At 41.8% G+C, this 13824-nt stretch overlaps 1 protein-coding gene across 9 annotated transcripts in view; it reads right to left on the bottom strand.

Moving 5' to 3' along the window:
• Positions 1 to 13824, bottom strand: part of nrg1 (neuregulin 1) — an 84300-nt gene that overhangs the window by 10920 nt on the left and 59556 nt on the right. For 6 of the 9 annotated variants that reach the window (XM_084103594.1, XM_084103595.1, XM_084103597.1 and 3 more), the window contains 2 exons: positions 7118 to 7256; positions 4657 to 4715 (listed from right to left, as the gene is read on the bottom strand). In XM_084103594.1, the coding sequence (XP_083959720.1) occupies positions 4657 to 4715; positions 7118 to 7256 (198 nt within the window). Of the gene's footprint in view, positions 1 to 4656; positions 4716 to 5089; positions 5158 to 7117; positions 7257 to 13824 lie in introns of all 9 variants that reach the window. The other 3 variants (XM_084103596.1, XM_084103602.1, XM_084103599.1) reach the window with 1 other exon arrangement.

Genomic DNA, 13824 nt, shown 5'->3' with positions numbered 1-13824 from the left:
GACTTTAAACCCACCATGACAATGCATCATTTAATGCTTTTAGAAATCATTAAGAGATATATGGATGGTTTATCACACGTATATAGTGATGTACATCTCTATATACAGACACTTATGGTTGGTCATCATTATGACACAAGGACATGCACATGCAGACGTCACTGCGCTCACGTCATTATAGACACTGATCCTCGACACATTTCACTACAGAGTCAGACTCAGTTAATTCATGTGATTACACCAGCACTTGTTAAACATGCTGTTAAACACATGCATCTCTCGGTCACCTAAACTATCTGACGGTCGGAAGCTGTTGCTTGTTGGACTGATCCCTGAGCCCGTCAAAGTTTGAGAGATTAACACTGGCAGAATGTGATCTCCTACTCTATGCATTAAGAACAGGTTTGCAGAAATATAATCCTGTTATTTCAGAATGCATAAAATGGCACTACAGACATAAAGTTGGAGTGTCATTACAAGGTTAAATCACCAATTAAAATAATATCAATTGTTTGACCGTAATGCTAATAACCTAATAATGACGTGTTGTTAGAGGCCCAATGATTTGCTCATAAACTGATAGCCCTGATCTTTCCTGCGGGTGGCGTGTCGTGATAAAACCACTGGCACTGAACCAGAGCATCTGAACTGATGAAGGTCATTCTCTGAAGGACACTTTAGCAAATATTATTAATAGCTGAGAATTGATTGTCATTGCAGATCTCCAGTAAATGTGCAGTAGCTATTTTAGCACTTTAGTTGATCAATGGAGATGTTCTGTCTGCTCACTGTCCTATTTGAAATGCAGAAATGATAATGAATATCACCCAAACGTATGATATAGATGTCCAGTTCAATACAATAGGCGGAACTCTCTTTTGAGCAAGTTTCACTGTGATCATTGATGGGTCTCAGCTCTTATTACACGGCTCTGTGTGTCTTAAAGAGATAGTTCACCCAAAAATGAAAATCACCCCATGATTTACTTGCCCTCAAGCCATCCTAGGTATATGTGACTTTCTTCTTTTAGACGAACACAATCAGAGTTATACTAAAAATATCCTGGCTCTTCCAAGCTTTATAATGGCAGTAAATGGAGGACGCGATTTTGAAGTCCAAAAAAGTGCATCCATCCATCATAAAAGTAATTCATAGGTCTCCAGGGGTTTAAAAAAAAGGCCCTCTGAAGCAAAGCCATGTTGTTTTTGTTCAAGAAAATTATGAATATTTAAAACAGGGGTTACTCTTGCCTTAAATTAATGCGTACGGCGATCTGCCAGAAGCTAGCTATTTTAGTTTTTAAAGATTTAAAGATGGATATTTTCCTTACAAAAACCCATGGCTTTGCTTCAGAAGGCCTTCATTAACCCCTGGAGCCGTATGGACTACTTTTATGATGGATGGATGCACTTTTTTGGACTTCAAAATCAGGACCACCATTCACTGCCATTATAAAGCTGGAAAGAGCAATGATATTTTTATATATAACTCCAATTGTATTTGTCTGAAAAACGATAGTCATATACAGTACACCTAGGATGGCTTGAGGGTGAGTAAATCATGGGATAATTCTCATTTTTGGGGGAGCTATCCCTTTAAGCATGTTAATTAAGGGAATTGTGGTTATTTCTGTGGTCCTGTAGGTCACGTCAATAGTTTAAGAAGAGTCATTCTCAGAGAAGATTCTCAGATTTACTAACGCTCTTATGGGGTTAAAAAAACTTCTGTCAGGATTTGTCAAGATGAAAAATAAATGAAAAGGCCTGGACAATTCCTTTTGCAGCTGATTCCATATGCATTTGTAGGAGCTTCCCTTTCAGATGCAATATTTATTGGAGAAGAGTATCTAAATGTTTGCTGTAGTCAATGTACTGGTATTTGTGCCATTATTTAACACCCAAAAAAAGCATGTCTTAAGCCAGTTTGCACCTGTGTTTCCATCACCCTGACTGGTGTCTGAAGCACGTCTGACAAACACCAATTAATTGGCTGACGACAGTCCATGACGTCACAAGCGGAGCACCCGTAAGTATAAAGGTGTGCCTGTAATAAACAATATCATTTTTTTTTGTCTTCAGGAGTCGCTTGTTTGTACATGCGGATAAACACTCGGTTGGAGCACATTTGACTCCTGAGGGATCTAGACGCACTCAGTATAATGCATTTGCGTTATCCCTGGATTAAGAAGCTCTGATCTTGTTGATTCTCTCCCGACGGACATGAATCTAGCGTTTGCACGAGTGTGATCTGCTCAGCAATCTAATGATCTAATCTACTGTTTTCCTCTGCGAATCGATCAAAACTAACTTTAGCTGGACAATAACTTTATTAATAAGCCTTTATATAAGACAATAAGCCAAATAGACAATACACCTTTATTACTAGAGCTGCTGTAAAGCCAAACAATCTCTGTTACTTTAATTTCCTATTTTCACTGTAAAGCTGCTTTGAACAGTCCATATTGTTAAAAGCGCTATATAAATGAAGGTGACTTGACTTGAATATAGAAGACCTTGCTATAGAGTCTATATTATCCTAATGTAGAGACTCTACATTATCTTTCATGGACCCCTCCTAAGGGAGGAGTTCAAAGCAACCATTGCCAAACCGGCACAGAAATGGAGCAGGTTTTGGTTAACAGGAAAACAGAAATCTGAAACCACTCTCTCTGTTGCATTTTGTGCGCTAAGCAGTGCTTGATGGCTTATGTATGCCAGCACTTTTTTCCGGCTAAAATACTTCAGATTAGGTGTTAGGATGGGCACATGTCTGAGGACATCCTTCACATGCCCCCAAGGTGAGAATGGCATTGATCAGTGGTTGTGGGCAGAGGTTTATTGTCTCTGGCATCTCTCTGGCTCCACTCTGAAATCCTGAGGTATCTTTTTCCAGGATCAGCTATATTCTCCCCTATGTCTAAAGTAGAACTGTATGCTTGGCTATGTTGTATTGTTTGGTAGATACCCCTGTAGGGCTGATGCAGGGTGAATGGAGTAAGGGCAGTATATATTCCCTATACCTCGTTTACCTCGCTCCCCAACTACTGTTGTGTCTTGAAGTAGGGATGTATGCTCCCCTTGGGATGGGTGATTTATAGGCCTCTCTAATATGACCCATGTTCAAGAACATGACAGGTAGAGGTAGACTGCCTGTGTGCGTCCCTCCTGGTTATCTGTTGCATGCTATAGTTAGCACTAGAGTAAAGCGCTAGCTATAGTGTGTCCTGGAGAAGTACCTATATTTTATTCAGGGTTGAGCTGCTCTCCCCCAGTGTACTGGGGTATGTTATGTAGGGCATAAGCTTCTCTGCATCCTCCTTGGGGTTGACTAATGCTGGATGAGAATTATTGGCAAACTAAAGAAAAAGCAGACTGCCTTTCTCTTGTCTGAGACATATCTCCCCTTTGGATGGCCTTAAGGGTTGATGCTAGGTGATTGGAGTTATGTAGGGCCGTTTAGATTTTCTCTACTTCATTTCCCTCCCTCCCCAACTGCTGTCGGGTTTTCAAGTTGGGATGTCGCTCCCCTTTGATGGGTGCTCTACTGTGGCCTGGCTTTAAATGCTAACAAGTAGAGGAAGTTCGTCTGCGGGGCTTCCCTCCTCGTTATCTGTCACAAACTATGGTCTAGTGCTAAAAGGAAAAGACGAAGCGCTAGCTAAAGCGGATCTTAGGTAGAGTACCTTTACTCAAGGTTTACTCAAATGTCGGTGTTCGACTTTGAAAAATAACATCTCAGGTTACGACTGTAACCCTGGTTTCCTGAGAAGAGGAACACTGCGTCTCATTGCCATGCCTTGGGCCTGCCTCAGACAAAAGAGTTGATGACGTGTATTACAGGCACCCTGTGATACTTAACAGCGCTCCGCTTGTGACTTCATGGACTGTCGTCAGCCAATAAATTGGCATGTTTTTCACACATGCTTCAGACACCGGTCATGCTAATGGCGTTCCCCATAGCCTAATTTCAAGACACAGTGTCTTGTTCCCTTTCTCAGTGAACCAGGATTAGAGAACCTGAGATGTTTTATTAATTTTAGTACTTGCCAAGGCAACATTTCTAATTTTCTTTAGATTGAAATTTTTTCATCTAATATTCATATTTTATTTTAGCTTTATTTTAATTAGCATAAAATATTTTTTATAGTTTTAGTTAACAATATCAACACTGAGAATGACACTTATAACGATTTCTTGAGAGTGACCCTTGGCACAGGTTTATAGGACTTAGTTATCCATGATGACTAGCTCACTAAACATGTTGATAAGCTGAGAGTAAAGTCAGTTCATAACCTCTTGAGCCAGGTGGTGTGATGTTGTCTGCGACAGAGCTTGATACACTCATCTCATCTGTTCCCGAAAAAGTCAAAGATGATGTGAATGAGGACAAACCCGATCTCCCCTAATAACTAACATGTGTCCAGACTGATGGATGTCAACCCTGTCTAACTATTGTCAGCTAACTAGCATCCAACAAAACAAAACTAGATTAATAAAAGCTAAACATGCAAAGAGAAGGAATGGAAAACATAAAAAAGATCTGATCTGTCTGATCTGACTACCCGTTGGTCAAGAACACAAAACCAAAGCAACAGGAGGTAGCGCTGATTGAGCATGCTCCAATCCAAGCACAGACAGGAAGAGGAAATAGACGTACTGTAGAAGCTGGCCATTACGTAGCTTTGGCAGCGATCACCAGTAAACTCATTGGGGCACCTGAGAGGGAAAGACAGAAGTCACAGAGAGAAAGAGAGGAAGACAGGAAGTGAGTTTGACACCCAAAAGTCCCCCTCACACACGCGTGTCTCCGGTGTTGCTCGCTGAATGTCTCGCAAACGTCCGCCTGGGTTCCAAGAGCCAATTAACAGTTTAGACATGACTAGTCTCTGAAGAGTGGGGAGTATCTCTGGGGTAAATGTTGGCAGCCCATCGTGCACCTGTCCACATCTGACGCCGGGACAGATGGGCGGCCTGGCAAACTCTGACAGAATGAATGCTTTCTAAATGGCGGAGGTGGCGAGGCAGCGCAGAAACAGCGGCGATGGAGTGTGTGTTTGGGGGTGAAGGGGGCGTTCACTGACTGCACATACGTTTGGGGTCTACGACTCTCACAGGGTCTCTGGTATGACAGCGGTTCCCTGTGAATCCTGGAAGGCACCTAAGTTAGAGAGAGGATGAACACAGCACAACACATCACATCACAACACAACATTACACTACAACACTAGACAAACACACGCACGGGTCATGATTGGTTCAAGAACAGGGAATATTCTCTGCTCTTCACAAACATGAGTTGCCCCTCTGGATTCACTTCTGCTGTCACGTCATCATTTCACTTATTTTATGGTTAAAAAGAAGAAGAAAAAGAAAAAAAAAAGGTCCAGGGTTGTGATTGTTCCAGTCTTGATCTTTCAGCTGACCAACTGCTCTCTGATGACATTAAGAGCACTCAAACCCCTGCCACACACACCCACACACAGCCGTAGAGCTCCAGCTGTTCTCCTGAAAGGGCTCAACAGCTGGGCAGCTGTCTTTCTCAACAGGCCCTGGTGTACTTCAAGTGGAAAAAGAACTGGTGTGATATTTTGAAAAAAATCTGACATTTCTTGAACTTTCCGGCTAGTCAGAATCTTCAAACTGCCATTGGCCCATGGCGATGATGCAATAGGTAGGTGTGGCTCTGAGGCTCCGCCTTCTTTGGTGTGGAAATCTTCTCCGGTTTATTTCTTCCGTTCAGTCCGTCAAATTAAGACACGAGTGAAAACATGAACAATGGAAAGCGACATTAAGTGCAGTATAAATAAATGAGACTTGATGTGACTGGAGTGCTAAATCGCAGAGCTGGTGCAAACATATCCACATCACTATGATCAGATGCTTTCTGAACTGCTGTTTGTTATTGAGTGGAAAGCGTGCAGCACATATTCATCCAAACGTCGCTCTCAGCAGCGTGGGCATCATCGGGATGTTTACTGAGAGTATACCTAACCCAATCTCACGGGAAATCAGAACAATTTTATGAGGTGGCTGTTTTATATCAATTCATATGATGTGAATTCTTTAGAAAAAGGGAGTATGAAGTTTCACCCAAACCCCAGAACATAACCATCACTGGGGCATAAACAGATCGTACAAAGACATACGAATGAAATTAATTTGCCACCAATTCTCTAAAATGTAAATTAGTTATGATTTTCCGCAACTTGAGATTGTGTTGGTATTCCGGTCCTCAGGCATTTCAAACTGTTTCAGATTCATCAAAAGTGATGAGAAACGTTAACAAGAACAACTCGATATGTCGCATTCCTTGAAGAAAAGGTGAATGATGCTCGGACATCCAACAGTCGCTTTGATGCTGGGGTGTTGTGGGTGGTTGCCAGGGTGTTGCTAGGTGATAGTCAAGGATTACTGGGTGGCTGTCTCCAATGAAAAAATCCATCCTCTGTGATCTTCTGGTCTCTAGATATGCTTCCTTCAATGTGCATCCGTAGTGCAGTGAAAATCAGTGCATCCAATTTCTTAAATCTCCTCAACATGAGGAATTATTCATGTCTGGAGCACAAATGCTGCAGGATGATGCACACACTCAGCTTTAATCTTAGTTTCACAATGTCTGATCACATTATTATGAGCACTAGTAGTCATACTTGACTTAGCACTAATTCCACATGTTGGTTAAGGGTCACGTGACCACAGATGGATGGCTGAGATGGAAAGCTCAGAGATCTCCAGTCCCTGAGGAGCGCTGCTGTCTGTCTCTCGACTGCAGTGCTTACTGATGAGAACAGAGCCCTGACATCAGCACTACGGTTTGTGCTTATTCACTGGATTGGACAGTAAGTCATGCACACAGAAAACCTCCGCTTGCAACATGGTTTTACATTTACATTCATGCATTTCATACTTTATCCAACATTGCATTGAAGATATTCATTGTATCACTCCATACATTGCTTGAGAACCAAACCTTGGTGTTGCAAATGCAGTGCTCCACTGTTTGAGCTAATAGTTCATTTGTTAATTAAACCTCATCTAAGATCAGTAGAATGACAGTGACTAGCAGACTGAATGTCTCAGTGTTGAACCTGTAACACGCGTGCGGATGTGAGCTGTACCTGCAGAGGTGTCTGATGTTTCCTGGCGTGACCTCCAGCGTGTAGCATTTCCCTCCGTTCACGCAGAACTTTCTCTCGCTCTCGCTGCAGGGCGTCATGTGACTGGAGGTCTTGGCCGAGGGAGTGGTGCTGGTGGCCGCTGCACAGAACAACACAACACAATACATAAGAGCACTTAGAAAGGAGCAGGTTTACCCCAGAGGATCTTATTCAGGTGTAACACTAATCTGAGATCAAGAATTTAAAAGCGTCTGGAGCTGGAGCTCGTGACATGCACTGATGTGTGTCTGATCCAAACGACCTTTACAAAACATCTGCTAAATATTAGAAGAGACGGGCTATTTTGAGCTATTGATCAGACTGAAGTAAATGCAGGGTCATCACATTTCACTACAAAAAGAATGTGAGTGCACAGGTAGAGCAATCCTTCTCAACCAAACAGCGACTTCATTACGTTTCAATGTTTCAAATACAGCCACTTCATGCAACATAATTTAGTTTAAAGCAAGTGATAATTTCAAAATGAAAACAGCTCAGGCAACCTTGTAAATGTCAAACTATTTCAAGAAATCGTAAGTCAGACAACATCAAATAATATCCCTGCATACCTGTAACATTGCGATAATATCTGGATATGTGAAAGCGCATGACTCCGGTGTGTCGATAACCACTGCGATGACAAAGTGTTTCCCCGAGCACTCTGGACCTACAGCCTTCCTCTGCACTTCCCATCTGCAAAACCTCTGCTCGTCAACATTTTTAAATGAGCACCTCTACGGCAGCGCACGAGTTCACTGCGCACGTCACGCCTGGCATCGAGTCTCTAACACGTCATCAGCGCAGCGGTGAGCGGTCACACTCCGACCAGCGTGAAACACAAGAGCGCTTCACTGGACTGAAGGTGCACTTCAAATGATAAAAGTACATTTTTAAAAATCTGTTCTGTCAGATATATAACATTAATGAAATAAAAGGCTACTTAAGTGTACTTAAAGAGAGTGTTTATGACTTTAAAGTTTAAAGTACATTTTAAATCATTATGATATAATAATCTTTCTAAAGATATACAATTATTCTCTTGATTATAATTTTATTCACTATAGTGATACATTTAAAGTTAATATATTTTAAATGCACTAAATTGCTACTTTATCATTCCAAATGTGTAATTACACATATATTTAAATACATGACATAAAGGTATCAATAGAAATGACATTAGTTTACCATAAAAGCTTGTCAGTACCATATTTCAACAGAAAAAAAGAATTATGAAATTTCATATAAAGATGCACAGTAACACTTTAGAATATTGTTCCGTCAAATAATGAGTAACTACACAGGAACAAATGAGTAACACATTACTAACACTTTAGCAACTACTATTAACTAACAAGAAACTGATTAATGAATTAGTAGTAATAGCGCTCAGTTTAATGAAAGTAGTTTACTATTAGCTAATCAATAACTACTATTTTTTCATGCCTCCCAGAGAACTACTATGAACTACTAGATGCAGGTTCATAATTATTATTAATTATTATTATTAATTATGTTCACTTTAGAAAACTGATCCAAATAATTAGTAATTCATTTAGAAGGATGTAGTAACACTTGAGTCATAATCAAAATATGCGCGTTCCTCATTTGTTCCTGTGTAGTTATTCATTAATGATGGAACTGTATTATAAAGTTTACCTGATGTACTTATGTCCTAATTAAGTGGGTCAAAAAATGCATTTAATAAAAATTGAAACTATATTACATTTTATTTAATTGTAAATAACATGCAATTACATAACTTAAGTATATTCTTTTAAAGCATATTATTTCTGTAATGCGTACTTTTCTTAAAGTATGCTTAAGTGCACTTCTTTTTCTCAAAGGAAACAGTATCAGTATCGTTCTGTCCACACACCCACACACACACACACGCACACACACATGCACGCACACGCACACATCCGCAATCCTTCTGAATCACCATTCTGAGGAAGGGACAGTCAACCCAACCGTGAATTCCTGACCGAGAACCTCCCGAAGCGACTTCATGATCACACACTAATGGCTCTATTTTCTGCTTTAAGCACCAAACCAATTCCACCAGGAAATATTGATGGCCATCTCTAACCACCTCTGACATCAAGTTACTCTCGTTTATGGGCCGGAACACGAGGCCACATCCGGCCGTCCTGACTTCCCTTCCACACTGTCAGTGCGAGACATGAGCCACTGAACGCTGGGGATACTTCAAGGCTAGAATAAAACTAAGCCTTCATCCTGACAGATAATCCAGTTAGTTTCGTTGTGATTTCATAGGTCACAAACCCCATCAGGTGACCACTGAAGCAGGAGACGTTCTGCCTTTGAGCTCAATGTAATTCAATCTTTACCATACGAACTGCTGATGTTTGAGACAACCAGAACCGCATGAATAATTGACAGCGTAACAGATTGCTTTTGTCCCGTTAATCTAATTGCCGTTTTTCACTCCCATTAAACCTGCAGCATTAGTGATCAGGCACATTTGATCATCCGTCACATAACAACAGCGTTCAGTGTTTTCTGAGGAAGGGAAAGTGACGTGCATTTGCATATGACTGACCATCAGTGCCTGAAAGAAAACGCCTAATGAAAAGACTGTAAGTAGAACGACAAGACTTTAAATAGACACTATTCATGTGATGTTGGCATCTTGGCATCCTGCGCTCACATTGACGGGCACCTCGGTGAAGTGGAAGTGTCATCAAAACAGCAGGAGGACATCTGAGTCTTTTCAAGGTGACAGAAGAGACAGAGGCATATTCATTCAACTCACGTATGAGCACATCTCAATGCAGTCGAAGTCTGGCCGCAAACATGAGTGACGAGCCAAGGAGAGAAGTGAGGGAACAGTGGATTGCTGAGGGAACTTCATGCTTGTACTTGGGTCTTTTTACATGTTAATGAACTCTGACCTGGTCATAAAGAAGTTTTTGTTAATCTGCAAGTCTGTGTTTACAGTGGTTAAGGATTGGGATGGTAATGTGGAGTTGACACATAACAAGTCCATGGACTTTCTGTTATCAAGATCTTAGGGTTAAAACTAGAGATGTACCAATGTATCGGCTAATAATCACTATCACTATCGGCCGATTGTTTAAAAACAGCCGATGATCAGTGCTGATTATATTCTGTCAATCAAAAGGGTGCGGAAAGATTTTCTTTTTAGTATTGGTGCATCTCTAGTTAAAACTAATATGAATATAAAAAAGGACAGTGCATATCTTTCACTAGTTCATTACAAATGGTCCTGCAGTGTGACAAATGGATATTTGAAAACACAAATATTCCATGTGTCTGTCGGTGAGAAAAGCTGCAAGACGCAGTGAGTCTTAAAATAAACACTCCCTAAAAATAAGGTGCAGACGCATCCACTGCAATGCAGCAGCGCTCCGGTCTCGTTCCCGAGCGAGCGCTTTCAGGGGCACTGCTGCATCGATTTGGTTACATTTCAATTTTTTTGCTGGTGGGAAGAAACCAGAGACGCCAGCTCTGCACAGACACTGCATCATCATCATTCATGCTGCAGTGCAAGCCTCTGTGCTTCTGCTGGACCAGCAGTTTCTGCAGAGGATGAGGAGATCCGGCAGTGCACACACACCCTCACAGGCAGGCCAATACGAGTCGCTACTTTCACACACACACGGAGGCATACTGTGTTCTTTGAGATGGGTTTGTGGTCTCAGATGTACAGACTCAGTGTTCTGCTGACTCATACTGCAGGGCTGATGAGACTCAGGGAGCGCTGTGTGCTCAAGGCATATATCTGACAGCTTTATCTTTCAAACAATGCTGTGAAATGTGTGTGATAACAGCATCTGCGATGTACAGTACTGCTGTTTGCTTAAAGGCTAGAATCAGTTGAAGACAGTCCCTGTCACAAAATGACCCCCCACCCCTTAATCTATACTTTCAGAGCAGTTTCACTGTCAACAAACAACTGTGAGTTGAAACGTTCAGGAATGCAATACTAAAACACAGCCCTAAATCACTCCTGGGAGCAACGCTACTTGCGTACTTGGCGTATAGGGAGGACACACAGGTTGAAGATGAAGATTATGAGCCACACAACATGTTTACTCAATATTCAAACAAATGAAACACAGAGAGGCAACTGAAGGGATAGTTCACGCTAAAAAAGTAAAAATTCTGTCTTCATTGACTTGCTTCTGTTGCTCTTTTGCATGCAGTTTTATTAGAGTTAACAGGGACTGAACTGTTCAAGCTTCAATGCGAAAGCACCATGAAAGTCAGTTCCCGAAGCTTACAAGCATCAAATTGTAATTTTTATTTTTAAAAGAGCAACCGGTATATTATCAAAATGTTCTCCTCTTCTGTATCATGTAAGAAAGAGAGTCCGGTTATGAATAAATGAGAGAATTTTCACTTTTGAAAGAACTGCCACTTTCAGTTTCCAGAGAACTAATTTACTCTCATAGTAGATAGCAGAACAAACTGGATCGATACACCAGAGAAAGCCTAGAATTGCACAACTCCAGTCTGCCAGTGTTAGTTCTGGCGTGGCATGATTCAGAGAGCTGAGGAAGTGTGTCTGATAACACACACACACCTCACCTCTCTCACAGCTTACCTGATTCACTTCACACATGCCCAGTCAGCGCTACAGCAATGCCCTCAGAGCTCTGTTTATCTGTAACCACGGCAACCACGCGTTTGACGTCTCTCTCAACATAACCAGAGGGAAACTAATGTGTGTCTTAAGCAATGTGTGTATAGAGCAGAACTCATCGCTTTGGGCTGTGAAAAACGCCAAGGACTTCTCGTGCGGCACGATTGTTCTCTGGGAGTGATTTCCTGTTCTAATGGACCTGTACGGACATATTACTTTTAAACATTCTTCAAAGGTTTTACGTCAGCAAACCATACATACTTCAAATGAGAGAGGAAGTTTTTACAAAAGAAGCCGAGTGACTAATTCTAAAGCAAACCATTACAAACAGAGACAATGCATTAGAAGGTTGTTAAACACACTTCAGCGCCCTGATGATTATGTTTACAGATGTCAGACGGAGAAACACAGCTGTTTCTCATTTTACACCTCGTTTGCACACGTTTTTGCTTTTGATATGTGGCTAGGGATTGCTCATCATAATTAGTAATAATAATATCAACATTTTCTGAAGGGCAATCTCACTTTACTAGTTAATATTTAGCAAAGCGTAACCATGACAGGATTGCCTGCTTAGAAAGAGGGCTGACTGAAGACAACAGATCATAATAATCTACTGGATAATATATAGATGCCCCCAAACACTTCCTGAACATAATTAGGAATGAATTAAACTAATTACACGAATTACAACATTGCTGTGATGTTGACGTGTACAACCAGGGTGTGATTTGTTAAAAAAACAGAAGACAGGATATTTGAAGGATAATTTCAGCCATCTAACCCGACAATGTGTTTTCTCGTCCTTCCAAGGTCTAGGATAAGTCTTTAGTGTCGCACATGTTCCCGCATGACTGTGGCTCATCCACCAGCTAGACCAGTATAAACCAGCCTGGATTTCATGCTAGTTTATGCTGGATTTTTCACCAGGGTATATTCACAGTCTCTTAGGCTATTCAACCTCAGTCTCTGTGATCTCTAGGTATGAATCTGTAGATCTAGAATATAAACTTGAGCACTAATAATGTGAAGTTTGAACAGCACAAGTTCAAGTTAAAGAGTGTGAGGTCGTGTCGTGCTCCAGCAGGCTGAAAGACCAGTTAATGACTGTCCTGCCACGGCCACAGCAGGAACGCCACCGGGATCAGGGAACAGATATGTGAGGAAAACCCTTTTGTTTCCAACGTCTTCAAAACAATTAGTCTCACCTGAGCTGTGCAGAAGAAGCACAGACAGTGACCCTTGAAATACTCTTCAAGACCAATTATTGATATTGTGAATGGCTTCAGCATTAAGAATTACAATGAAAAGATAAGTCAACTGTAAAAAGCAGCTCTCAAATCACATGTGCATTGTGCATGAACTTGCTGAGCTAATGGTTTTGGCAAAGCTGCAGGCGTCCTGACCTACATCAAGAGACCCTGAAGAGAGCCTGAAGAGAGCCTGAAGAGAGCCTAAAGAGAGCCTGAGAGACCCTGAAGAGACCCTGAAGAGACCCTAAAGAGAGCCTGAAGAGACCCTGAAGAGACACTGAAGAGACCCTGAAGAGACCCTGAAGACAGCCTGAGAGACCCTGAAGAGACACTGAAGAGACCCTGAAGAGACCCTGAAGAGACCCTGAAGAGACCCTGAAGAGACCCTGAAGAGACCCTGAAGAGACCCTGAAGAGACCCTAAAGAGACCCTGAAGAGAGCCTGAAGAGACCCTGAAGAGAGCCTGAAGAGAGCCTGAAGAGACCCTGAAGAGACCCTGAAGAGACCCTGAAGAGACCCTAAAGAGACCCTGAAGAGACCCTGAAGAGAGCCTAAAGAGACCCTGAAGAGACCCTGAAGAGACCCTAAAGAGACCCTGAAGAGACCCTGAAGAGAGCCTGAAGAGACCCTGAAGAGACCCTGAAGAGACCCTGAAAAGAGCCTAAAGAGACCCTGAAGAGACCCTGAAGAGACCCTAAAGAGACCCTGAAGAGACCCTGAAGAGACCCTAAAGAGACCCTGAAGAGACCCTGAAGAGACCCTGAAGAGAGCCTGAGAGACCC

The sequence above is a fragment of the Abramis brama genome, assembly GCF_963993115.1.
Source record: "Abramis brama genome assembly, chromosome: 25".
NCBI lineage: Eukaryota > Metazoa > Chordata > Actinopteri > Cypriniformes > Leuciscidae > Abramis > Abramis brama.
Note: the sequence above shows the minus strand (reverse complement) of the source record. Positions and strands in the feature narration are given on the sequence as shown.